General features: G+C 35.3%; 1 protein-coding gene across 3 annotated transcripts in view; it reads right to left on the reverse strand.

The window, feature by feature from the left end:
- Positions 1-1,966: 1,966 nt before the first annotated feature.
- The window catches only part of CNTLN (centlein), a 370,084-nt gene continuing 344,287 nt past the window's right edge, over positions 1,967-27,763 (reverse strand). For all 3 annotated transcript variants that reach the window (XM_058431391.1, XM_058431390.1, XM_058431389.1), the window contains 3 exons: positions 21,703-21,888; positions 19,106-19,183; positions 1,967-3,196 (listed from right to left, as the gene is read on the reverse strand). In XM_058431391.1, the coding sequence (XP_058287374.1) occupies positions 3,095-3,196; positions 19,106-19,183; positions 21,703-21,888 (366 nt within the window). In that variant the 3' untranslated portion in view covers positions 1,967-3,094. The remainder of the gene's footprint in view (positions 3,197-19,105; positions 19,184-21,702; positions 21,889-27,763) is intronic.

Genomic DNA, 27,763 nt, shown 5'->3' on the forward strand with positions numbered 1-27,763 from the left:
AGGAATTGTGTTAAATCCCTATATAAATTTGGAGACAGCTGGCATCTTTAAGATGAGTATCCTAACCCATGCTCTCACTATGTCTCCTAATTTATTAGATCTTTTTGATTTCTTTTGCTAGTGTTTTATAATCTTCATACACAAGTACTACGCATGTTTTGCAGGTTTTATACCGGAGTATTTCTCTTTTTTGGGAAATCGTAAATTATATTGTATTTTTAATCTCATTTTCCACATTTTTTTACTAGCTTACTAGTGTATAGAAACACAATTTTTCCACATTGATTTTGTATCTTGAGATCTTGCTGGACTCATTAATTCTGTAAAGTTTTTTGTTTTTGTTTTGTTTTGAGTAGTTATTTTTCTTTCTCCTTTCCAATCTGGATGTCTTTTATTTCCTTTTCTTGCCTTATTAGGCTGGCTAGAATTTCCCACGTTATGATGAGAGAGAGTGGTGAGAGTTGAAATCTTTGCCTTCTTCCTGATTATAGGGGGAAGTGTTTGGTCTTCATCATTACATACGATGTTAGCTGTAGGCTTTTAAAAGATGGTCTTATCAAATTAAGAAGTTCCTATTTCTAGTTTTCTGAGTTTTTTTTAAATAAATGAGTGCCAATTTCTGTCACATGCTTTTTCTATGTCAAATTTTATGATCCTGTGGTATTTTTAGCCCGTTAATATGGTGGTTTACACTGATTGATTTCTGAATATTGAACCAGCCTTGATTGTGTATCTTATGACCAATATCCTTCATGAACACAGATGCAAAACTTCTAAACAGATTTCTGGCAAATTCTATTTGTTTTCTATTGTTGCAGTCACAAAGTACCACAAACTTAGTGGCTTAGATTATATAAAACGTATTATCTTACAGTTCTAGATGTCCAAAATCAGTTTCACTGGGGTAAAGTCAAGGTGCTGACAGGACTGAGCTTTCCCCAAGGCTCTAGGAAGAATCTGTTTCCTTGCCTTTTCTGGTCTCCAAGGGCCATCCACATTCTTTGGCTCATGGCCCATTCCTCCATATTTTAAGCCAGTACTGCAGCATCTTCAAATTTCTCTTTCCACCTCTCTGGTAACATTATTCTCTCTCTCTGACTCTTCCTGCCTCCCTCTCATAAGAGCACTTGTGGTTTCATCAGGCTCACATCGGTAATCCAAGATAATCTTCTCATTCAAGATCCTTGACTTAATCATATTTGCAAATTTCCTTTTGACATATAAGGTAACACATTCACAGGTTTCGGGGACTAAAGAGTGAACATCTTCAGGGGCCATTTCTCAGTCTACCACATTTTCTTTTTTTGTACACTGTCTTTGTTTAGTCTTGGTATCAAGGTCATACTAGCAGTCTCATTTTTATCTTTGTAACAAAATTCTGCTGCAATGAGGTATTACATTTTAAGTTTGTAATTTTTTATTACTCGTGCTTTCCTGTGAGTTGGGAATATTGTGATGAATGCTTAGTATGGTAATGTTTTAATTGCATTCTTTGGGTATATAGTGTCATCACATAATAAACACAATGCTTCACCATCCAATTCAGTAACAAACTCCGCACTTCATTGTGCCTTAAGTGTGTGACATTTGATGGTCATTTCTTTCTTCTTTTCCTGTTTTGACATGAAAAGTGTGTACTGGTATTTTTTTTTAATTGCGGTAAGGCAGTATTTGTGTCACCTAAAATTCTGTCAAGTTGTAACTGTGTCATTTTTATTTCTAGCATTCCAAGCAGTAGAGAAGCACAGTCTCTTCTGTTAACTACTACTCAGCTACACTCATGTAGTGTGAAAGCAGCCATAAACAGTACAGAAATGAATGAGCATCACTGTGTTCCAATAAAACTTTATTGACGAACACCAAAATTTGAATTTTATATAATTTTCACATGCTACAAAATATTATTCTCCTTTTGATTTTTTTAAAACCATTTAATAAGACAAAAACATTCTTAGCTTGTGGGCCATACAAAACAGGTGGCAGGCCAGATTCATCCTGCAGGCTATAATCTGCCAACCCTTGCCTTAATCTCATGGGACCTACATACTAAAGAGGGAAAAGAAGAAAATAAACAAGAAAACAAATACATGAACAGATAGATAATTTTGTGCTATGAGGAAATAAAATAGTAAGCTGGTCAGAGAACGTGTCTCTGAGGGACCGGGGAAGGTGGACCTGAATGATAAGAAGGCGCCAGCCATGAGGAAAGTTGAGTGCAGAGTATTCTAGAAAGAGAGAAGACCAAGGGCAAATGTGGGAGGCAGGCACCAGTTTAGTGAATTAGAGGAACAAAAAGGGTATGGCAGGAACACGGTGAAGAGGTGAAATGAGGTGGGAATGTTCAGGAATCTAAGTAAGGATGACATCCTGGTTAAGAATGTAACTTTAATTAGTTGACCACAGTAGTAGTTCTGCTAAATAGAGCCAATTTTATACACTGGGTTTGTGGTCCCCTGCAAATTTATATGACTACACAACGTATAGTATTATGAAGTTCAGAGAGAGAAGAAAATGTTTTTGTTTTTGCCAAATAGTTGTAGAAATACACAGTATCTTCTACATAAACCAGCACATCAATGAGAACAGATTCAATTGGACCACACAATTTATTTCAATAAATGCTCAAGTTATGATGCTTCATTTTATATTTGCTCATACTACAAATCTGTTGCTCCCTGGACCACTTATGGCCATCTATAGCAGTTTTATGTAAAAAGTCTAGTTTCTTCATGAAACTTAAAACATTAAATCCTTAGTTGATACTTTTTCTTCTTATGCTCAGGCCAGTTTGTGTGTGCCAAGCCTGTTCAGTTTCTTTTAATGCACTAGAAGGAAAATCATTTTTAAGTTTGCACTGATTTGTGGCAATATTTGTATTTGACAATCAAATACTACACTATTTCCTTTTAAATGGCTATGTACTTAATTAGTTTCACTTGTTCAGCAATTAATTATTTTCAGAGACTTCTTATTTTGGTATTGAACCTGACTACTGATAGTTGGAGCAGATACTGTGTCAGGATTGCAATGCATATATTCCAATCACACCACATAAAAAGCTTTCACATTTGCAATAAAGCTCTCCATTTTAATATCATCTAATATCTTTCATAATTGTGAAATATCCTTCAACTAGTTTCTTTTTTTCATTTATTTTTTCCAGTACTGCTTCTAGTAAATATGAGGCAAAAGGAAGCTGTAAAAGAAACACAAAAAAGATTATTAAAACTCTATATTTTCTTCAGTTCAAAAACATACTAAATATCATTAAACCATTAGAAGTTAGATGTCTGCAACCTTGCAGCCATAATGGTACCTACTGGATCTCTTTTCTACTGATCTTGCTGGTTAGTGTGGGTAATTTTGTCTCTTCTAATAAAAATGATAAAAGAGCAGAAGTAAAATGAAAAAAGATAAACGCCTTATTGAACAATTCATGGTTTACTGACCATGTTAATGATGTAATCTGCAATACAAGCAGCTAAGCCATTTATCTTCAATCAGCTGATCAATAGCAGGTTACAGTCATCTCTAGGGCACACAGGCCCACAGAAGTAGTACTGTATGTTCATCACTCATAAAAGAATGAGAGAGAACCATCAATCCACATGTCTGCGATAGAGCCGAACATCTCAAGAATTGTAGAGTAAAAACTTCAGAGGAAAAAATGGCAAAAGTATACCCATTGATTAAGTTGTTATAGAAAAGTTGTTTGGCATATCAAAGTGTAATACACATGTTGCAAACTGCTGAGTTTATGAAATGTAGACCACATTTTTAAATTTCATAATTTATATAACTTTTCTGGTCAAGTTTTATTGTTCCCTCTGCTTCACTGAGTTGCCTGTAGAACTCCAACTCATCCAATACAGTTATACAGTTATAGGTGGTAAGTAAAAGACAATCTGAAATGCAGCCCCAGTTACTTCTGAATCCTAGAAATTTCTCTTATCCTTATTCTCAGCTACATAGCCTCACATAAGAGGTCTGTCATAATTAAGAAGTTAAGTCTTTTCTTGGACTTGTCCTTTAGATAAACCAGGGATAGACTACTTCTGTTTCCCTGAATATATTAATGGGAATGCTTAGCATGCCCAGCCCCCTTCCCTGCAGGGCAGTAGCATCAGGCCCATTTTTGTGCTAGGATGGACCACTAACAGTATCACTGTCGGCATCTGACCCAAGATGGCCTGACGGCCTTTGTCTGTGTCCTCAGCTATGCTCCACTAAGGTGTCTATAATTAAACCAATCAGAATGGCTCTTTGCTAAATTTGGACTGGAGAAAAGAGAAAAGACTGGCTGTGGTAGTAGAACTAAAGAGCAGACAGACAAAAAAAAATAGACCACATTAGCCATGGAAGAGAAATAGAGACCACAGCTGATCCAGAAAACTGCTTCAGACCCAAAGAGCATTCTAGTTTAAGTCCCTTCTTATGTTTATAGTAATCTGCCTTCTCCTTAAGGTAGCCTGAGTCTGTGTCTGTTCCCTAGAAACACAGGAGCTTCACATATTTGTCTTACTTGAAACTTACCACTAAAGAAAGTATAAGATACCAAAAGAGCACATTTCTTCAGTTTTAAGATACAGATGAATAGAAGACATATACATTGACTTTAAAACAGCTTTTCTAGGGGGAAAAACCCACCACATCAAACACACTCATACTGCATATGCATCCCAATTTCAGGAATGTGAAGAAGTGGGAAAAGCATATCTTAGAAATAAGAAAAAAGAATATGATCAGTTCTCTTATGGAGGATAATGATAAAAGCAGTATGCTTTAATTTTGACAAATTGCTTTCCTTGGATGTAAAAAAGAATTACATTGGACAAAGATGCCAGTTTTACAAATAAAAATTTAAACCTTGAGAGCATTAATTTTAGGTGTGAAAGAAATGCACAAAAAAATGACAAGACTACTGGGCAACTTTCATTTAAATGATGTCACTCAGTACTACATGCATTCCTATCTAAAAGGAAGATACAAGAAGGGAGTAATTTCCCATCCCTTACTGGTGGAAACAAGGCAGAAGTGTTTCATTTTCTAAAATTGTTCTCTAATCAAATACATTTGGGAAACAAACCAAACTTCTACCTCTTAAGAGTCTTTAAAAGGCTAACAGGCACTTGTTTCTCCAAGAGGGCAATATAATATCCTATTTCTAAATTCACTTGTCCATCCTGTTCTCATGGTCTATTTATCAGGCTAAAATAGTGGTCCATGAAACACAGTTTGGGGAACATGCTGGTTATATCATTTCCTGTGTAACAATGTGGCAGACCTTTCACCAGTCCACAATGTGTTGGCATTAATCATATTGTTTGCAAATTTCATTTTCAAATTTAAATCTAAATCTACTCTTATTATCTTGCAATCTGAACAATTTTCAACATGGACATTACCTTTAAAAAGTCAAGCTCAAATAACTCTTCCAGAAACCCTCCAATGTGGAATGGGAAGTCCATTTACGAATTTATTACCAACTCCCATTATTCTCTTGCTCTGGCTCCCAATGAAACTAAAAGCCTCAAAGTTAAACACAACTGTATGCCAATCCTGTTTTATTAGATTATAAGCTTCCTTTAAGCTTTTTATAGAGGCTAACATATTTTGGATTTCAAAATGCATAGTATGCGTACATCTACTGCCCTTGCAGGAACCTATTTGTCTATAATAGTTCAGAAGAATCATATTATTTGTCATTACATAATTTTAGACAAAATTTCATATAGCTTACTAGTGTGAGATTTAAATTTTTTATTTTAATTCAATTTTTCTATTTTCCCTTTCTATGAACCAATTGACAATATTTTCCTCTAAACCCAGTGCTCACTCTACTTGCTGTTTATACCTTATGGTTTATTGCTAACTGTAAATTCAGCTTTCAAAGAGGTCTTTCAAAAATTATTTTTTAAATACATAAGGCTCAGTCATAATTAAGGTAATTTTATAACAGAAAATATGATAAAATAGTTAATAATTGAAACAAATTTAGAGGAAGACTAGGAAAAAGTCACAACTACAAAACAGTTCGTAAAATATACTTACTGTTTTCAAATAAATACAACAATTTAAAGTAACTGTCAATTTAAGAAAATTTAAGTAGCTGTTCCTTCCTGCTTTACAAATAGTTCTTGGTTTATGGAACAGATTCAATATGTGTTCAAATAATGAATGCACTAACACTTTTGGTTTTAAAAATTACCTCTCTTACCAAGTTTATACTATTCATTTATTTAGCAAACATTTTCCATTGATTGTACACAAAACAATTCTGCTTAGTCTAGAATGAATTACCAAAAGATTTTGTTTATAAAAATGGCTAAGAGTGGAATTTTCAAGTTAACTGGCTATTTTGGTTAATTGAGAGTTATTACTTATATCACGCTAATTCTTAAACATCATAAATTATAGTTAACCTGAAAGTCAGATGGAACATAATTTAATCTTCAGTGATTCAAGAAAGCTCTTCAAAATCTTACAGTACCACATGAGCATCAGTTCTCAGCATGTAGCTCTAGGTTGGTTAGAGTTAAGATAGAAACCGTACTTAAAATACAACATGCCTCGGAAAGCACTTTAAAAATTCACATGGTCTGCTCATTTGTTTGCCATATTTTTTTAAGTACAAAATGTTTTAAAAACACTAAGAACAAGAGACCCAAACCTTCTACTTTGAAGTCCAGATTAATGCATATTTATTTCACACAAGGAGTTTATAGTTAATTATATTATCTTTATATGCATTCCGGAACGGGCTATGTCTCCCTTAGAAATCTCTGAGGTACAGACAGGCACAGCTGCCTTTTTACTAATAGGATTTTAGAGTTGGATAGAAGTGGCAATCTGACTGACCACAGCAAAGATCTTCTTGCACCCTATCAAATACATCCGAAACAACAAACCAACATGATGCTGCTGTGGGTTTCATCTCCGATGGTATTTGCCAGGGATTACAAAGTCCAGAGAGTTTGCATGATTTCTTTTTCTCTCTTGGATAAAGAAGGAGAAATTATACTCCTGGGCATATCAGTGCAGAGTTACACGTTTGAACTCTTCAGCATAAAGAGAAAAATGGACAGGTGAAGATTTCATACTGAGTGAAATTTCTTGGCATAGAAATTTAACGGGGATATCTGACAAAGTTTGCCTCGGTCTATAGGTAGTGTTAAGGCAGATCTTCCTAGTCATTCTGGCTGTTCCTGCTGCAAAGAGTGATTTCCATTACTGGAGGGATCTCCCCTGATTTCACACAGATTTTTGCTTCTCTGACATATAAACACCTACAGAAGTTTACCTTTAGGAACTGGTATGCAACTATCACAATCTTAAATTTATTACTCACACTTACAAATTGTGGCTTACTTTAGAGGTGACATATAAATGATATAAATGATGACTGCAGATGCTTGAGAACTACCTTAGAAAAATAGCAAAGCTTAAATGATTGCAAAACATAAAAATAACTTACTACATCAGCATTAATGGGAATATACTCTTAATATAAAATTGAAACTCTTTTGTATCGAAAGAAAAAATGGAAATAAGGATAATTTTTAAGTATAAAGGATAAAATTAACAATTTGGCCATTTTTATTCTTGTTTTCTGTTTGAAGACCATGACCAAAAAGATATTTCTTGTAAGATAAAATTTGACTTCTATCTAGAGTCACATTGAAAGTGAAGAATATAAAATTTTATGAATTATGTCTGCTCTTAAAATCTGACTTAATGAGACCTTAGTAAGATAGGATAATGTAGTTTATTATAAAATTAAAGGTGCAACATTTGGTATATGCATTTATTTACATACATATACATACATACAAGCACACACACAAATCTGAGCAGTTAGCATCCACTCTATTATCTTGCAGTTAAAGACTGAACTTGTTAAAATAATCAAGAATGCTATCAGAAAGAACAATGTATTTATAATTTAAATTTGGCGCTGAATTTTGAGTCACATCTCCTAAATGGTTGTTTCTATTTCTGCTGCATATCCTAACAGATATAAAGAACTCTTGGAGTTCTGCTAAAAATGGACAGAGAAGGCTGTGCCTGCTGCTTTCAAACTCTGTTGAAGGCTATAGTTTTTTTCTCCTTAATTTTGAACCTTACTCTAGAAGTTGTAAGACAGAATGAAGAAAAAAGCCTCAAGGAGTGCTTCTGTAACACTTAAAGCAAATGGGTGATCTATTCTATTTATAAAGTCCTTGCGGCTGGGGAGACACTTGGTAAGTTACTTCAGGATTTAGTAAAATGAACTGCCAGCAAGTTCTTTAGGGCTATGGTAAGTTATCTAAGATAGAAGAGAAATTTAAGTTAGCTATAGACTTTCCTTCAAACCCAGAAGCACCTCTAGGCTGTGAGTAGGCTTCTTGTCCGGTTCCTGTGTGACACTGTAATTCTCATCCCCAAAACTTGCCTAGACAGAGCTAACCCCTTGTCACTGGTTCCTCAGCAGCTGGGAGTTTCTTCCCCTCTCTCATTTTCCACTCCTGTCAAGTCACTTTTCCCTAACTGATGCCCAGTATTCTCATAGATCAGAGACTACTGCTGTGCCTTCACCTTTAAGATAATGCTTTGGGCAATGATACCAGCACAAAAAGGAATGGAATTCCCTAAGCTCCCTTGGACATCAGTTTGGACCCCTATGAATTGTTTAGATATTGGTCTTACACAAAGCCTGACACATTACTACCTTACCCCACCTTCTCCAACCCCCTGCAAGACCTTTTTGAAGTCCTAGTTGTCTTCTCACGAAGCCAGCACACATAATGACAAATACATCTTAATACTGGTATTCGGACTATCCTAATATGACTGACTTTGTTCTCAAACGCCAGGAACTGTGTAGTATATATACTTTAAGGGGATATGTCCATTCCTTGTATATTCCTTCATGACTAGGTGAGATACACACGCTAGAGATAATGCTTTAAGAGTCTACAGTCCACTGTAACAAGGAGTCCCTTTTTATGTAGACATTAAAGAAATAATTTGGGGGCTAAATAGGGCTAGGTGTGAATACCAATGTTTATCACATGGATACAAACTCCGAGTTCAGGAAAAGAAGGCTTAACTGATATAAAAAGTATTTAGCAGGTAGACCCTTATTATTAACTAAATGCTTGTGTTCCCCCAAAATTTGTATGTTGAAATCCTAAACCGCAATTGATGGTATGAAGAGATAAGGGCTTCGGGAGGTAATTAGGTCATGAGGATGGAAGCATCCTGAATGGGATTAGTACCCTTATAAAAAGAGACAGGAGAGCTTACTCGCCCTCTTGCTCTCTCTGCTATGTGAGGATACAATGAGAAGACCACAATCTACAAAACAGGAAGAATGCTCCTATGGCTAATGCCTGATCTTGGACTTCCCAGACCCCAGAAATGTGAAAAATAAATGTTTCCCAGTCTATGGTATTCTGTGATAACAGCCTGAAATGATTAAGAGAACACTTAATAGTACAGGTAGGAAAAATAAAGGGATGGGGAAGGATCCAAAAGAGAATTGAATTATTCAGTCTTTTATTCATCACTGTGTCACTCAATGTTGATTTAAATATGTTGCTCCAGAATCTGGATGAATGTGGATAGTGAATTATACTTCCTCAAGGAAAGCACTCAACAAATGCAGTTATGCATCACTTAGCAATAGGGATGCATTTTGAGAAATACATTGTTAGGCCATTTTGTCGTTGTCCAAACCTAGATGGTATAGCCTGTTACACACCTAGGCAATACGCTATGGCCTATTGCTCCTAGGCTAGAAACCTGTTACTGCATGTTACTGTACTAAATATTGTAGGCAAATGTAACACAGTCATAAGTATTAGTATATCTAAACACAGGAAAGGCATAGTAAAAATATGGTATAGAAGAATTTATAAAATGGTACCCCTGAATAGGACACTTACCACGAATGGAGCCTGTGGGACTGGAAGTTGCTCTGGGCGAGTCAGTGAGTGAGTGGTGGGTAAATGTGAAGGCCTAGGACATTACTATATGCTACTGTACACTACCGTAGATTTTATAAACACTGTATACTTAGGCTTCACTAAGTGTATTAAAAAACCTTTTTCTTTCTTCAATAATAAATTAACCTTAGCTTACTGTAACTTTACTTTGTAAGCTTTAATTTTTGACTCTTGGAAGAATACTTAGCTTAAAACATAAACATACTGTACAGCTGTATAAAAACATTTTTATACCCTTATTCTGTAAGGAGACAAATAATTTTCTATTTTTTTATTTTTAAACGTTTTAATTAAAGAATAAGACACACACACACACATTACCCTGGGCCTACATAGGGTCAGGGTCGTCACTATCCCTGTCTTCCACCTCCACATCTTGTCCCACTGGAAGGCCTTCAGGGACAATAACACACACGGAGCTGTCACCTTCTATGTCAACAATGCCTTCTTCTGGAATACCTCCTGAAGGACCTGCCTTAGGCTGTTTTACAGTTAAGTTTTTTTTTTTTTAATAAGTAGAAGAGGACACTCTAAAATAATGATAAAATGTATGGCATAGTAGGCTGGGCACAGTGGCTCACATCTGTAATCCCAGCACTTTGAGAGGCTGAGGCAGGCAGATCACCTGAGCTCAGGAGTTGGAGACTGGCCTGAGCAACATGGCGAAACCCAATCTCTGCAAAAGATAAAAAAAAAAATTAGCCGGGCATGGTGGCGTGCACCTATAGTCCCAGCTACTCAGGAGGCTGAGGCAGAACTGCTTGAGCCTGTCAGGTGGAGGTTTTGGTGAGCCAAGATCGCCCCATTGCACTCCAGCCTGGGAGATAGAGTGAGACTCTATGACCAAAAAAAAAAAAAAAAAATAAAGTATGGTATAGTAAATACATAAACTAGTAACAGACATTTATTATCATTATTGAGTATTATGTGTGGTACATAATTGTATATGCCGTACTTTTCTATGGGTGGCAGCACAGCAGGTTTACATCAGCATCACCACAAACAAGAGTAATGTGTTGTGCTACAACTTTAGGATGGTTACAGTGTCACTTGTTGATAAGAATTTTTCAGCTCCATTATATCCTTAGCAAACTAACACAGGAACAGAAAACCAAATACTGCCTATTCTCACTTATAAGTGGGAGCTAAATGATGAGAACATATGGACACAAAGAAGGGGAACAACAGACCCTGGGGCCTATTTAAGGGTAGAGGGTGGGAGGAGGGACAGGATCAGAAAAAAATAACTATTAGGTACTAGGCTTAGTACCTGGTTGATGAAATAATCTATACAACAAACCCCCACGACATGAGTTTACCTATATAATAACCTGCACATAAAATAAAAGTTAATTAAAACAACATTTTCAGCTTCATTATCATCTTATGGGGACACCACCGTATAGTGTGGTCTGTCATTGGCCAAAATGTCCTCACGCAGTGATGACTGTATTTATTCTATAGTAGGCAATGGGTTAGGCATCTTCTGGGGAGACTAGTAACAAATCTAGCAAAAAGATATGCTTTTAAAATAAATTAAAAATAATTAAACACAAGAAATCACTAGCTACTAAGTTTGAGTAATTTTCCATATATTTTCGCCAGGCCTCAAACAGTTATTATTGTTTTTAAGGGTGACAAAACACTTTTACAAGGGACAATGCATTTTGGCATGCATTATTTTATCATTCCAAATCTGTCAGGTGGTATTTTTTCTATCTTATAGTTGAAGATATTGAATTAAAGAGGCTTTAGTTACTTGCCTGGAGCTAACTTCTTCTCATGCTAGGGTGAGAGAGAATGCAACCCCAGGTCTTCTGACTATAAGCCATTGTAAGTTTACTGTGTGGAGAGAGTTCTGGTCAATATAAGGAAAAACTGAATGAATCCCAGGCACGTGATGCCAAAAATGGATTTCTTCAGCAGTAACTCAGTTTCCTATTATTCCACAAGGCAGAGCTCATGCTCTGGAAGAGTGGTTGGCTTAGATATTTTACAATGCAAACATTTTAAGTATGGGGTTTTGATTTTATTACCCATTGTGCTTCATGTATCTTGTTCTATTTTCTGCAGCCAAGGAAAAATCTAGTTCTAAATCTAGATGAAAAATGTTCTTGCTAATATCCCTCGAAAATCACAAAAAACAGAATGAGGTGACATAGGATGGGCTTTTCAAGGTGCAAGAGTAAGAGTCATTTTAATGCTTCTCCGGGTAATCCATATTTTTAGGGCACAATTTACTGACTTTTTGTTTTCCCTTAGCATGGTATGGGGGTAAAAGATTACTCACTGTGCTCTCAAGGTACTTGTCTATCTAGAAGGCAAAACTGTTCCATACTATATTTGACTACATTAATTTGGCTCTTATATTAATAAGAGCTTCCTAATGTTTTGGAAATCATAATGGAAATGAATATTACCTGTGTCCCCACATATAGTGACTATAAATCCTACTTTAGATTTTTTAAATTGTTTTATGTTATAGAAATGAACATTTTATCATTTGAATCATTTTTAAGTCACTTACTCAGTGGCATTAATTACATTCATGTTGTTGTGTAACCATCACCACCTCTATCTCTAGGACTTTTTCATCTTTCCAAACTGAAATTCCACATATATTAAACAATAACTCCCCATTCCCCTCGTTTCACCAGCCCTTGACAACCACCATTCTACTTTCTACCTCTATGAACTTGACTAATCTCAAATAAGTGGAATCAGAGTATTTGTCCTTTTGTGTTTGACTTATTTCACTTAGCATAACGTCTTCAAGGTTCATCCATATTGTAGCATATTTCAGTACTTCATGCCTTTTTAAGGCTGAATAATAAACTGTACGCATAAACCACATTTTGTTTATCCGTTCATTCATTGGTGGGCATTTGGATCATTTCCATCATTTGGCTATTGTCAACAATGCTGTTATGAGCATTGGTGTACGAATATCTGTTTGAGTTCCTGCTTTCAATTCTTTTGGAGATATACCCCAAGGCAGAATTACTGGATAATATGGTAACTCTATGCTTAATGTGTGGAGGAACAGCCATAGCGTTTTCCACAATAACAGCACCTTTCTACATTATCATTAGCAACATACAAGTGTACAATTTTCTCTGCATCCTAACACTTATTAATTTCCTACTTTAGAGTTTAAGCTTTTTAAAGACATGAATTGTCCCATTTATTTCCCATGCCGACTAGCACTTTTACATACTATCAGCACTCGATAAAAGTTTGTTGAATAAATAGTACTGCTAACTTCAAATATATACGGCAATTGAATTAGCTGTTAATAAAGAATTTCCAGACAGAAATCTTTTTATATTTGGTTGAGACTTAATTTTAGAATACTGGTTATAAACTTCTTTGTTTTCTTATAGCACAAGAATATATATTAGAGGAGATAAAACTATATGAAGAAAACAATAAAATGAGAAAAAAGAAAAAAGAGTTACAAGAAAAAACTGATATTGTAGATTCAAATAAATTTAATTATTTTAAAGACACATGCACACGTTATGTTTATTGCGGCACTATTCACAATAGCAAAGACTTGGAACCAACCCAAATGTCCAACAACGATAGACTGGATTAAGAAAATGTGGCACATATACACCATGGAATACTATGCAGCCATAAAAAATGATGAGTTCGTGTCCTTTGTAGGGACATGGATGAAACTGGAAATCATCATTCTCAGTAAACTATCGCAAGGACAAAAAACCAAACACCGCATGTTCTCACTCATAGGTGGGAATTGAACAATGAGAACACATGGACACAGGAAGGGGAACATCACACTCCGGGGACTGTTGTGGGGTGGGGGGAGGGGGGAGGGATAGCATTAGGAGATACACCTAATGCTAAATGACGAGTTAATGGGTGCAGCACACCAGCATGGCACATGGATACATATGTAACAAACCTGCACATTGTGCACATGTACCCTAAAACTTAAAATACAATAATAAAAAAAAGGATCCTTTTAACTGTAATCACATTCTAGTGATACGAAAGTAGGCTTACTTTGTTAAATTAAAAAAAAAAAAAACAGCAAGGCTGTGAGTAGAGAATTTTAAACTCTTGCTACTTCATCTAAATGTGAGGATTAATTCTGTGTGGGTTACTGAGTGTGTAGGCTTATATGGATGAGACAGAGTGAGTGTGTGAGTATGTCAGTTTGTGAATGCATTTGTTATAAGTGCAACACAGGAAATAACCACAGAGTAAATGGCTTCAGAGTTGCAAGGAGAAACTTTCAGTTAACCTTCAGGCTAGTAGTATATTCTATTTACAAAAGCCAGGGAGATTTATAAAACCCTTCCCACTGCCACACTGCAAGGCATTCTATAGAAGGTAAGCATATTTTGCAGAGAGGACACTGGGGAAAGTTAGCCATTTTAAATTTCAGCATTTGCAAGATCTGAAGCAACTAATAGGAACGGGGATATTTAAAGGTAAAGAAAAGCCACTGATCAAAGTCTGTACTTTAAATTCTCAAAAACTGATGGCAAAAAGACAGAATTTTTTATATCGTTCCAATAGAAGAAAATAATCTACACAAAGTGGACTAAAACGGACAAAATGAAACCTAAAAAAGGATTAGCAAATAACAAAGAATAAAGCAACACACCATAAATCAAGGACACATTTTCTAGCCATTCATGTCTAAGGGTATTTATAGAATCTTAGTAAAGATCCACACTCTGGTTATAACTATGTATTATTTGTTTTATACATATATACATATTTTAATATATCTACCCATAATTCTACTCCAGTTAACTACCTAGTAAATTTCATAGTTTATACATTTTAACTATTTATTGTCCTCCATCCCCAGAAGTGTAAATTCTATAAGAGTAGTGAGTTTTTATCTCTTTTATTCACTGCCATATTCTCCAAACCTGAAACAATACCTGGCATGTAGAAGGTACTCATATATATATTTTTTAATGATTCCAGAGCACAGGCTCAGCTTAATTTCCACTAATTATTTTCATTGCCTTTATAAAGTCACAAGTACAAAGGACTGCTGTAGGTATCATAAAGGCCTAAAAATGACCTTTATTATAATTTTAATTTGGGGGATCAGAATGGGCAGAACAGATAAACACTGTCTGTTAGTGGGTAAAGTTTAAAAAACTGACTCCTTGTTTGGATATGTGAACAGGTAAGACCAATTAGAGTATAAAGGTAGGACATCTCCTTATGTGCCAAATGAAAAGAAACTACTGAGTTTGAAATAAAAATATTTATATCATTTACTCATATTTACAGCCACTAGACAGAATTCAAGTTTAATTGCATTTAAAGAAATCTCTGCTATTGGTGGGGGGCACAACACATGTGAAATAAGCAATTTATTAAATTTACTTTTAAATGTATTTTTTTTCTTTTTGTAATATTTTCCATTATCAAGGAGTTAACTGTTTTAAGTGGAGATATAATTCACATAGCAAAACTCACCATTTTAAAGTGTATAAATCATTGGTTTTTAGTACATTCGCAAAATTGTGTAGCCATCACTAGTAATTCCAGAGCATTTTCATCATCCTCAGAGAAATTCTATCCGTAAGCAGTCACTCTGTATATCCCCCCAGCCTCTGGCAACCACAGACATACTGTCTATAAATTTGCCTATTTTTACATTTTGTATGAATGGAATCATAAAGTATATAACATTTTATGCCTGGCTTTACTTCTTTTGTTTAACTAAAACTGCCTTACCTTTTTTGTTCCGTAAACCTCCAAAGATATCATTATCTTTCTCTCCTCATGTAGTATATTAAACTCACCCATCTTTTGGTTTCCACCCAGACCCCTTTCATCTAATCTCATTACTGCTATCTATTCACTCATTATAATGCAGATCACAATCTGTCTCCAGCCTTTCTAATACTATGGCCAGGCCACATCCAGACTCTCACTGCCCCTTACCTAGAACACCTTTTTGCTCCCAGTCTCCTCTCTCCAACCATCCTACAATGTTGCTCTTAAGCATCTTTCTAAAGCACAACTCTGATTACATCCCGATCCTGCTCAAAAGCTTTTATAATTTGGTCCCAGCCTACTTTTCCTATTTCTATCTTTTCTCCCACTCCCTAAACTACAGACAAACTAATTTTGGTGGTTTCTCCCATACTACTTTAATTATCAATTTGCTTGTTTGTCTCTGCCATAAATTATAAGTTTCAAAAAATATATCAATGTGAAAAGAGAGATTTATACAAATAAAAATGTTCAAAGAAATTAAAGGTAGCTATGCCATAGAAAGATAAAAGTAGACTTAGTAAGATTTTTTCAGCGTGGTTCTTATTACTAGAAATCTCTGGGGACAAAGGTAAGGTGCAGATAAATGTCAAATATAAAAAATTACCAATAGCATCACAACTACTTCAAATAATGGCATATATCTGAGTTCTGTATCAAATATATATAAGTTAAAATTTTAGACCTTTTAGTTTTCATGCACTTGTAGCTAACAACAGCAGTAGGTATCATATTATTATTAGTTCCACATTACCACATGGAAGAACAGCTTTTTATTTTGTGGCGAATATTTTATCAATATGACATTCTATCAAACAAAAGCAGAAAAAAAATTATTTTTTTTAACAGAAAGCAATTCTGTGGCCCAATCAAACAAAAGACAAAATCACAGGGCCAGATTCACCCTGATAATCTCAGGATTCGATCACATACAGCACCCAACACACAGAGAGGACATACTTAAGAGAGGTTTTCCAATAACTTTATCAAAATATTTGAATAAAAAAATCAATATTGGACTCATTAGTAATTTTTAGAAAATGTCTTCAGTTATTCCACAATGTGAAGATGATGTAAGCTCATATCCAAGGAGCAATAAGCCATAAACTAAACAAAATGTATGAATGAACATATTTACACGTTTGCCCATACAATCCTGAGCGTAACTCAGACTCTGAAAAAAAAATGGTGGGCAAAGAAAACCTTTTCTAAAATTCAGGACAAATATAATTGCTTGGATTGAGAGAGAAGAAAAGTAGGCTAAAAAAAAGATGTTTTCTGTTTTATAGATTTTTCTCTTGGGTGTAATTATAAAGCGACATTCAAGTGCAACCAATGAAGTACCTATTTTTTCACTCACAAAATTCAAAGACATCAGCAAAACCACCTATGTCAGTAATAAAAATAAAAAGTCTTTGACTTTTTAAATGTTATCATACTGTCACAGTGGAATAAAATTAGCTTGAAAAATGATCTAAAGGCACATGATGCAGTTCATTATGTATAACAGCAACAGCAGCGGTTTCCCAGTGTTCATAAAGGCTGCTCCATTAAATTTACCTCCAGTCAATAATTAGGAGTCCACAAATAAACCTGGGCAATTAAATCAATACAGCCTGGCAATTATATTCCAGAGTCCAGGCTCAGTGGCACAAAAAGGCACTATATCAAGCTGCAGTATTAAGCAGTCTGATGCCATTTTCAACAGAATTTTCTTATACTTACTGGACAGAATAAGCATACATTCAGCTAATGTAGAATGTATGTATATACCTCTCCACGTGTTAACCAAAAAAACTCAGGTCTAGTGTCAGTACAGTTTTAGTAAAATTTAACAAAGCTTTACACGTACAGATTTATTATTATTATTTTTATAGCCATAATTATGATAAAATTTCTAATTCAAATAAATACAGGCCATGTTTACAAAGTGAACACTTTAAAAAGTCATTTAAAAGTTTATTTTTATCATTTTCAAGTTGAAAAGAAAAACCTCATTACAATCATTATTGAATTCTTTGATGTGCCAGCCACTGAGCTAGGTTCTGGGCGTACCACATGATTAAGGATGGCCTCTGTTCTCAAAAGCAAGTAGTCAGTGTAAATAGCTTTGTCTAGCACCTGCACATCTACACTTAAACAACTTTAAGCAAATGATTTTTAATCACCTATTGTTATTAAAGTGATTCCAGACAATGTTTCAAAAATATATCAAACTGATACTAACATGAATAGTTTATATAGTATTTACTTATTCTCGACTTTACTAAAAACACAGAAACTGATACTTGTTAATATAAATGTAAAATAATTGCATTTAATATCAGTTTCTATTTTTAACCTTTACACAGAAGCATTTACAATGACTTTCCAAAAATCACAAGACAATTTTTGGGGTATTTTGACAAACATGTTTTGGCTTTTATTTATTCCAGTCCGTTTAAAAAATAAACAATTAGGTTGAGCCAAAAGAACTACAATGAAAAAGTTTTAGAATACATTACATGCTGTCAGTGATGTCAAAACAAAAGCTGGCTATGACTAGAAAAGCAGGGCTCTCACCTGCCAATAAACTGCCCTTGATCACTTACAAGAGGGGCGCATCCCAGCAGACTATATGTGTATTAAAAAAATACTTGAAAGGGAAGAAAAAGTATCACACAGGTCACAGCAGCAGTCTCAATAGACCCCTCAGGGATTTCAACTCGTCTTGGCCTTGTCATCCTCTATGCAGCTTTCCACTCGGCCCAGAAAATGTCGATAGGAAAATGTTTGAGGGGCCTCTGGTGGAAATTTTTTCATTCTTTCTGCATTGACAGGATGCCAAATCAATATTTACTTCCCACTAACAAGCTGCTCGAGGTCTCAGTAGAAAATATTGTAGAGAATGCGGGAAGACACAGTAATAAACAGCTGTCTGGCTGTGAGGAAAACATGAATTGACTGGAAACAGGTCCATAGTAAAAGGTCACTGAAACCCATGATCTCCTCAGGTGTCCATATCAACTACTAACTTTAAAGACACATAATAAAGAATCTCTTTTCCTAAGAGGTCTGAGAGAATGGATCCTTTTCAGTCTAGCAAGCACAGAGGTTGACTCAATAATTTAATTAATGCATTTGCTAAGACCCATGTTGGCTCCATCCCAAGGCATTTGTTTCATTTGTTAAGTCCAAAAGTACAAATAGAGGGTTAACTTTCTTTTCTACCTATTGGAATACTTCTTTACCTAACAGAAGTAAACAATGGGGAAGTGTTTACAAAAAGTTAGACATCTGGTGAAAATGTAAGGCTTGGAATTCTTATTCGGAAGCTTAATATATGAAACAGAAAAATGAAATACCTGTCCTTCAAGAAGTTTCTGAATGTACAACATCCATTCCTTGTCATTTTCAGCATCAATTTTTGTTTTTTCAATTTCCTAAAGAAAAAAAATAAAAACACTGGTGTTAACGAAATTTATATGAACTTGTTTATACTATTAGATACTGAATAAATCTGGAGTAATATCAGTAGAATTAGATTCAACAAAGAATAGTCTGTCATCTCAAAGTAGAAATATTTAAATCCATGCTCTTTAAAATTTAATTTATAGATACTACGGAAGATATAGCTATATTTATATATTGCACAGTAATTCAGAAATATTTAATTTCTACCTTCACAGTGGAGCTCAAAGTAGGGGCTAATATGGGAGTAAAAGCAATTAAAGTGAAAAATAAGACGGTGTTATATAAAAGAATCATTTACAGGTGACTCTCGTGAGATAACACAAAACCTAATAATCCAAAATCTGACTTGTCAGCAGATAACTAACGAGTAATTGTTCATTACAAACAGAATAGAACATGGCATGACTCTGGTATATTTAAATGCTTGTTGATTCAAACTATCCAATAATCTACTGATAGGCAAGGGACACTCCAACTTAAAGTGCTGTAGGTCACAAAGTATTTTCAACCCATCAATTATCATGACAGAATATTTCTGGAATAGAAATGTATTCACATGTACAGCTGGTGATTCACTTGAAATTGTAATTCAGTTTACGAAAAAAAAATTGACTTTCCAAGAAGGGAAGGGCATGAGAAACTATTATTTGTTGAAATTTACTGTATGGCAAGCATCATGCTAGGCACTTCAGATAGACTATCACAGTTTCTGATGTGAATTTACTACAGTTCGATATAGTGTAAAGAACATAAATCAGGTGATCTGGGCTCTGCTTGGGCAAATCCTTGGACCTCTGGAAGGTTACAGAATCAGTCTAAATAAGCTCCAGTCTATAATGAAATCTAGTAAATATATCAAAATGTACCTATCCCTCTTAGAACAGTGTGTTTATATCTCTTATTCTTTCAGGAGGAACTTGATTTAAGATTGTGTGACATGCATGTTACAGTGCTGTGTACTCTGTCTTCAGACTCCACCTGCCCAGAGGCAGAAGTGCCATTTATTCACAGACATGCACCATCTAGTCTTTGGGGCTATCAAGAGAGATCCTTTTCTAATTCACATATTCAAAAAGGACAACTTTTCTGATTTGCTCATTCAAAGAGGGTTTTTTTTTGCTAATTTGTTAGCCCAGAGAGTGCATCATTTTAGAGATCACCTGGTCTCAAAAAACATGGTGGCTCTGTGTTCCAGAATATGTACATGTGTTAGCATCAGTGCATATGTGTATATGTAAACACATACATGCACACAGCCATACTCGCATGAGACACTGTGCTAAATCTGTGTGTTTTAAAATTTCTAGGCAACAGTAGAGGCCTTACCCTTACATTTTTGTTAGGTTTCTCATCAATCAACATATTTTAATTAAATGCCTATAATAAGGCTTAGTTAACACCCTTGCCAGAAGTAATATTACTCCCATGTGTCTTACATTTGGTACTATATGTGATATTGTTCTTATACTTCAAAGTTTAGAATTTGATAGAAAGTCGCAGACGTTTTGACATAGCTGCTGAAAACAGAAACTGGGAATTCACCCACTGGATGAAAATAATACCTGTAGGATTCCTTTTAACTATTATCTAAGGATTCTTGGTAGTTCAAAAATCTTTACATATTGTAGATTTGCCCTATTCCAGAAGATCTTTCAGAAGCTGATGAGGGGGCCAGAGGATGATCTCATACAGACACCTAAGTCTATCACTGAACAAATATTTGTTGAGAAGCTGCTAGTGCCATCATCTTTTAGCATTCCAAAGGATAAAAATCTAATATTCATGAATTAAAGCTCAGAGCCATAGCAGGATAGGAATGAGCATCCTACACATGTTTCACAAAAGACTGCGTGGTATGAGATTCTGCTGTTTATGAGGCAGTGGCTATGTAAAAAATGCAGTGTCTTTCCCAGGAGGTGCTGAAATGCTATTAAAGACTATACCTGTATGCATATAAATTCACTCAGACAGAAGTATTTTACTCAATTTTAAGCAATAAATATTTTTCAACAATATATTTTCAAAGCGTATATTGGTGAATAATAATTTTGAATTTAGCTATGAAAGCCAATAGATTTGGAACTTTTTAAAAAATCTCACAAGGAGAAAAAAAACTTCAAATCAATGGAGACTCAGCTTAACTAAATCCACTTAAGCTAGCTTAATTAAGTATACTGGTTTACATGATATATAATATGATTAAATTAAAGAAAATGGAGGAGATAGGAAAGAATAAATGAATTGAATAACAAGTAATTTGAAAGGTTGTAAGTACTAGTTTACTTCTATATTATACAGTTAAATTTCTTTAAAGGCTTTTTGAGTTGGTTAATACTTGATGTGTATCTTTCACTGGCACTTTAACAATCTTACCACCATTAATACTATCTTAAAGATGAAATTCTAAGAGGTATAAAACAAATAAAAATATGTACTTAAGTCCAATGTGTAATAAACCCTTTACTAATAAATATTTAAATGATCTTACCATTTCATCTTCTGTGTCTAATATTTCCTCTAAATCTGACCGTGAAATGTTCAGGATAGAAGCTGCCAAGGTCTGGGCTTTATGGGTTGAGGTTTTACAGGCGTCCCTGTTTTTCTTCGTTTTTTTAAGCTCTCTTATTTGTCGCCTTACCACATGGACATCATTTTGTAACTCTTTGGCCAAAGCCTGTAACATATTGGAAAGAAATTGGGCTTACATGAAAGTCATAACGAAGACAAAGCAGTAATAACATAAAAATATGAAGATACTAACAAATCATTTTTTTACTAGGATTACTCTGGTTTTAATTTTTCTGGAATATAGTGGATTGCTCTTTACCTATTGTCAGCATGCAATAAAAGTTCTCTTTAATGAATACTTAACCAACTTGCTGGATTAAGCAAAGCTCCCCCATCCCTCTTTCAGATACACCAACTGGTATCTTGCTTGGTGAATGCTTAGAGCAGGCAGGCTATTTTTAATCAGCACAACAACTTCCACTAGTTGACCTAACACTAAGAGTCAGGTTCTAATTATTCCTCAGTGTGCATATATTATTTGTAACAGGTTAGTTGCATAATTCATTTAATGGTTACATAAACCAAAGAAAGATTACTGCAGAAAGAACTGTTTCTATTTTATCCATAGTAGATTACAAATGCTTTGGAAGAAGTTGAGAAGGACAAATTGGGTCAAAGTTCAATTATGTGTGGTAAATTATGTGTGGGCAAGACAACAGAAAAGGATTGAAGAAAAATCATTAAAAAATCAAGAACTGCTTCACAAGCCTTTAAGTTGCCTCTTTGAGAAATCAGTAAAAGCTAGCCCATACCACACCTACGTGTGGGTAACAAAAAGTTACTCCTTAATTTGGTTGGACAGAGTGCCTCTGTACATGGCTTTGTGAGCGGAGAGCAGATTAGTTAGATGTTTGGGCTGTTTCCAATCTTTTGTTAGCACAAGCAATGTTACAATAAATAGTGGTGCTCAGACATTAATTTTGCATCTCCAGGATATATGGCTAGAATTGAAACTGCTGGATCAAAGGGTGTGTATAACCACAATTTTGACAGCTGTTACTTAATTCTATCCCTGTTCTCCATCCAAGAGAGTACTAATATATATCTCCACAAAGAATGTATAAAAGTGTGTTTCTCCACACAAATAGCAAAATACCAATAGTTATTTCAGAGTAGCTTGTGTTTTCACTGTATTTTAAAGTTTCATTTCTCTCATTATAAACAAAGTTGAGCATCAGCCTTAAGAAATAATTATATTTTCTTTGTCTTTTTTTGGTTTTTCTTTGGGATTTATAGGAGTTCTTCATGTATTAGGGAAATTATATTTGCCTATTGTGTATATTTCAATTATTTCATTATTTGTTCTTTTTCTTTTAACAGTACTGTTTGATGTCAGAGAAAAATATTTTTAATTTTGTATGTACTCAAATTAACGAATCTTTTCCTTTCTCGCTTTTGAATTTAGTGGGATACTTTAAAAAGCATTCTCCACAATAAGGTATATAAAAATACTTTCAAACCACATTTTTTTTGCTACTTTTTTATTTTTCAGTTAAATTTTTTATCCATATGTAATCATTTAGAAGATTATTAAATAAAATCGTACTCACTTGTCCCATCACCACTTAGCAAATAGTCCATCTTTCTCCAAGTGATTTCATAAATGTTTATGCCAGTGTCTGAACTTTCTATTCTGTTCCATCTCTTTTTATTAGTTAAGTTTTATATTTGAGTATATTTTAAATAATGAGGCTTTATAACAAATTTTAACATTGGGTAAAGCTATCTCTCTCTTATTACCCTTCTTTATCAGATTTTTCTTGGTGTTCTTGTTTGTTTGGTTTTCCATATGAATTTCACATCCAGCTTGTGTAGATTCTCCGCCCCTTAAAAATATCTTACTGTGGTAATTTTATTTCAATCATGTTACGTTTTATTTGGATCATGTTGACATTTTGGAATGCTGAGTCTTCCTAATCGAAGAACATGGTATTCCTTTCCATTTGTTTAGGTCTTTATCTGTGTTTCAAAGGATTCTTTTAAAGTTTTCTCTTTATAGATCTAGTTTATTTCTGGGCATTTTATTTTATTTTACATATATTTTCTTATTTTTATAGGAGTTTTTCAGTTGATTACTTTGTCTAGGAATTCAAATAACTAACTGCAAAGACTGATAACTTTATCTCCTTTCTTAAATCTTTATACCTCTAATTTACTTTTCCTTTCTTATATATAATACCTCTCAGTTTGATCATGTGTTGTCTTCCTAATTCCGTTTAGTTGTCCATCATGTTTTCTTATAGTTGACTGAACTTGAAGAGGACTAATCTGAATTTGTTGTCAGTTTCTATATATTCATTTACTTAGGGTTAATTATTTGAGCTTTATTATTTTCCTTTGATTATGTCATTTTTCCAGATTCTTCATAATCCCTGAATCCTTGCATTGGTGTCTGTACATCTAAGGAAGCAGCCACTTCTTCCAGCCTTTACAGGTTTTCTTCAGCAGGAATAGTCCTTCACCAGTCAGTCCTACCTTTGGATCTGAACAGGCCAGCAGACAACATCCATGGGTAGGCAGGCAGTACTTGCTGTCAGGTTCTCTAGCTGGGCAGGGCTGCTGCCCATACTGCTAAGGTCAGCTGGGGCCACTGGTTGGGCTCTGCAGTCAGACAGGGCTGCTGGCTGGGCTCTAGCACTGCTTCCTGTTGGGCAGGATCACAGGCTATCTCATTGGCCATGTGCTGCCATGTGTTAGGCTTTGCAATTGGGCTACAGGTAGGCTTCATAATCATCCACAGTTGGGGGGCATCCAGGATAGGCTCTCTGGTCAAATATTGCTGCTGGTTGGACTCCTTGCTCAGGCAGGGATGCACATTGGGCTGCATGATGAAGCAGGGCTGCAAGATGTACTCTGCAGTTGGGTGGGGTCATTGGCTTGGTTCCCTGTCTGGACAGGACCACTGGCTTTGCTGTGTGGTTGGTCAGTGTTGTTACAGGACTCCCAGGTCAGGCTGGCTGCAAGCTGGGTTCCACAATTAAGTGGGGCTACAGGCTGGGTTCCTTGACCAGGTGAGGCTGTTGATGTGCTCTGCACTTGAGCTCCCTGGTTGGATGGGGCTGTCAGCTGTGCCCCATAGTTGTTGGGGCTAAAGGCTGCACTCCATGATCAGGTGAGGTAACTGACTGTACTCTGAGGTCTGGCAGGGTCAATGGGTTGGCTCTCTGCCCAGGCATGGCCATAGGCTGTGCCTAGCAAATGGGCAGGGCTGTGGGCTGAGCTCTATAGCCAGGTGGGGTTGCTAACTAGGCTTCTTGGTTGGTGGGATCCAGACTGTGCCCCATAGTTGGGTAGGGACTGTGGTGTGGCTCCCTGCCTGGGCGGGTATGTAAGCTGGGATCTGGGGCTCGGAAGGTTGCTGTTCAAGGTCTCAAGGTGGGCAGGGCCAGAGGCTGTGCTCTGGCAAGATTGTCAGCTTGGCTCCCTGTCTAGGCAAGGACTTGACAAATTTGTTTTTGTGTATTATACACATAGCTTAAGATTCCTATGTGCTTCTCCTTGATTACATTTCGTTTGTATTATTTTTCTAATATCTAAAATTCAAAGTTACATTTTGGCTGAATTACAAAGGTTTTAATATTCTCACTGCTGTTTAATTTGAAACAGTTTGTGAACTTACTTTTTATTTCTTCCTTAACCCTAAATCAGATAGAAGGGTTAAAATTTTAAAGTGGATAAATTTTGGCCACTTATTTTGTTAAATCACAGTTATATTACACCATATTCAAGGCAGATAGCTAAAACAATTTTTCTGTTTTTGAATTTGTTAAATTTTGTGGCTTAAGATGTAAGTAGTTTCTGTGAATGTCCCACATGGCTTTGAAAAGAAAGTAGCCTTATGTTTTCTCTACTTTAATTATTGATTTCTGAGTATAGTACATACTAAATATACTGCAGGACAGTAAATACACCTAAGGATTCATCAATTTCTTTTTTGAATTTCCATCAAATTTTGCTTAACATGTTTTCAGATACATAAACATTCATAATTTCTACATTTTCTTTACAAACTATCCATTCTTGTCATTCCTAATGTTTTTTGCCATTAATTTTGTCTTGGAATAATATTGCTACATCTTCTTTTTCTTAGCATTTATCTGATGTATATTTAGTTGTGTGCTGGTAAATCAGTTCTTTGGATGTTGGGGGAAGAGCACGACTTGTAATGTTTGTTGATTTTTTGGTACGGATATTTTTTGTTTGTTTTTTAGAGATGGGGTCTTGCTCTGTCACCTGGGCTGAAATGCAGTGGTGTAATCATAGCTTACTATAGCCTTGAACTCCTAGGCTCAAGTGATCATCCTGTCTTGGCCTTGCGAAGTGTTGGGATTACAAGCACAAGCCCACCATGCCTGGCCAATTTCTGTGAAATAAATATACGCATCATGATTGATTTCAAGCAACCAACATGAATAAAGAGTTGGGAAGAGACACACAAAACTGGCTCTTGTTGTACAAGCTAGTCCCAGGATACCATATTTTTTAATTCTTTTAAAGCTTTTGGATAACTCTATTTTAAGTGCATCTTTTTTTCTATCATAGTCTGTCTTCTTTCCTCTTTGTTCAAAAGATACATTTCAGCTCTATTATTTATATGGTCGTTATTGGTATATTTGGATTTATACCGGTCATGTTATTCTATCTTCTTTTTCTCTCTCTAGAGTCAACTATTTCCTTCACGAATTTTTATTTTCTTCTTATTTTATTGTGGTAAGAATGCTTAGCATCAGACCTACTCTCTTAACAAAATTTTAAGTGTACATCATTGTTGACTATACGTACAACGTTGTACACAAATCTCTAGAGCTTATTCATCTTGCTTGAAACTTTATGCCTATTAATTAAAAATTCCCCATTTCTCCGTCTCCCCAATCCCTTCCAAACACCATTCCACTCTTTGACTCTATAAAATTTGACTATTGTAAACACTCAGAGAAGTGGAACCACACAGCACTTGTCTTTCTGTAACTGGCTTTTTTTCACTGAGCATAATGCCGTCAAAGTTTATCCATGTCGTTGCATACTGCAGAATTTCCTTCTTTGTTTAAGGGTAGTAATCAATTATTGTTTATACAACATTTTCTTTATTCATTCATCTCTTGATGGACATTTAGATTGTTTCTACATCTTGGCTGTTGTGACTAGTCCTGCAATGAACACAGGAGTCCTAACATCCATTCAGTATCGTGATTTCACTTCTTTTGGATAAATATCCAGAAGTGGGATTGCTAAGTCCAATGGTGGTTCTCTTTTTAACATTTTGAGGAATCTCCACACTGTTTTCCATAGAAGCTGCACCACTTTGCATTCCCATCAACAGTGTACAAAGGGTCCAATTACACCACATCCTCCCTCACACTTATTATCTTTTTTTAAATAGCTGCCATCCTGACAAATGTGACGTGTTATCTCACTGTGGCATTGATTCGCATTTCCCTGATAAGTGACATTGAGTTTGTTTCTGTTGGTCATTTGTGTGTTTTAGGGAAGTCTGTATTAAAGTCCTTAACCTATTTTTTAACATACAACAAGCCTACAATAATCAAAAGAGTATGATACTGGCATAAAGATAGACATGTAGACCAATAGAACAGAATAGAGAACCCAGGAATAAATCCACACATATAGTCGACAGGGTGATACATAATGGTGAAAGGACAGTCTCTCCAATAAATGGTGCTGGATAACTGGATATCCAAATGCAAAAAAATTGAAATCAGACTCCTCTCTTACACCACAGACAAAAATCAGCTCAAGATGGATCAAAGACTTAAGTATTGGACCTGAAAGCATAAAATTTCTAGAAGACGCTTGAGTCCAGGAGTCGGGAGTCCAGCCTGGGAAACAGAGTGAGACCCCATCTCTTAAAAAAAAACAAAAACTCCTACAAGAAAACATTTTTAAAAATCTCTATGACACTGGTCTGGGCAATGATTTTTTAGAAATGACATCAAAAGCAAACACAACATAATCAAAAAATA

This window comes from Hylobates moloch, unplaced genomic scaffold (assembly GCF_009828535.3).
Source record: "Hylobates moloch isolate HMO894 unplaced genomic scaffold, HMol_V3 SCAFFOLD_19, whole genome shotgun sequence".
NCBI lineage: Eukaryota > Metazoa > Chordata > Mammalia > Primates > Hylobatidae > Hylobates > Hylobates moloch.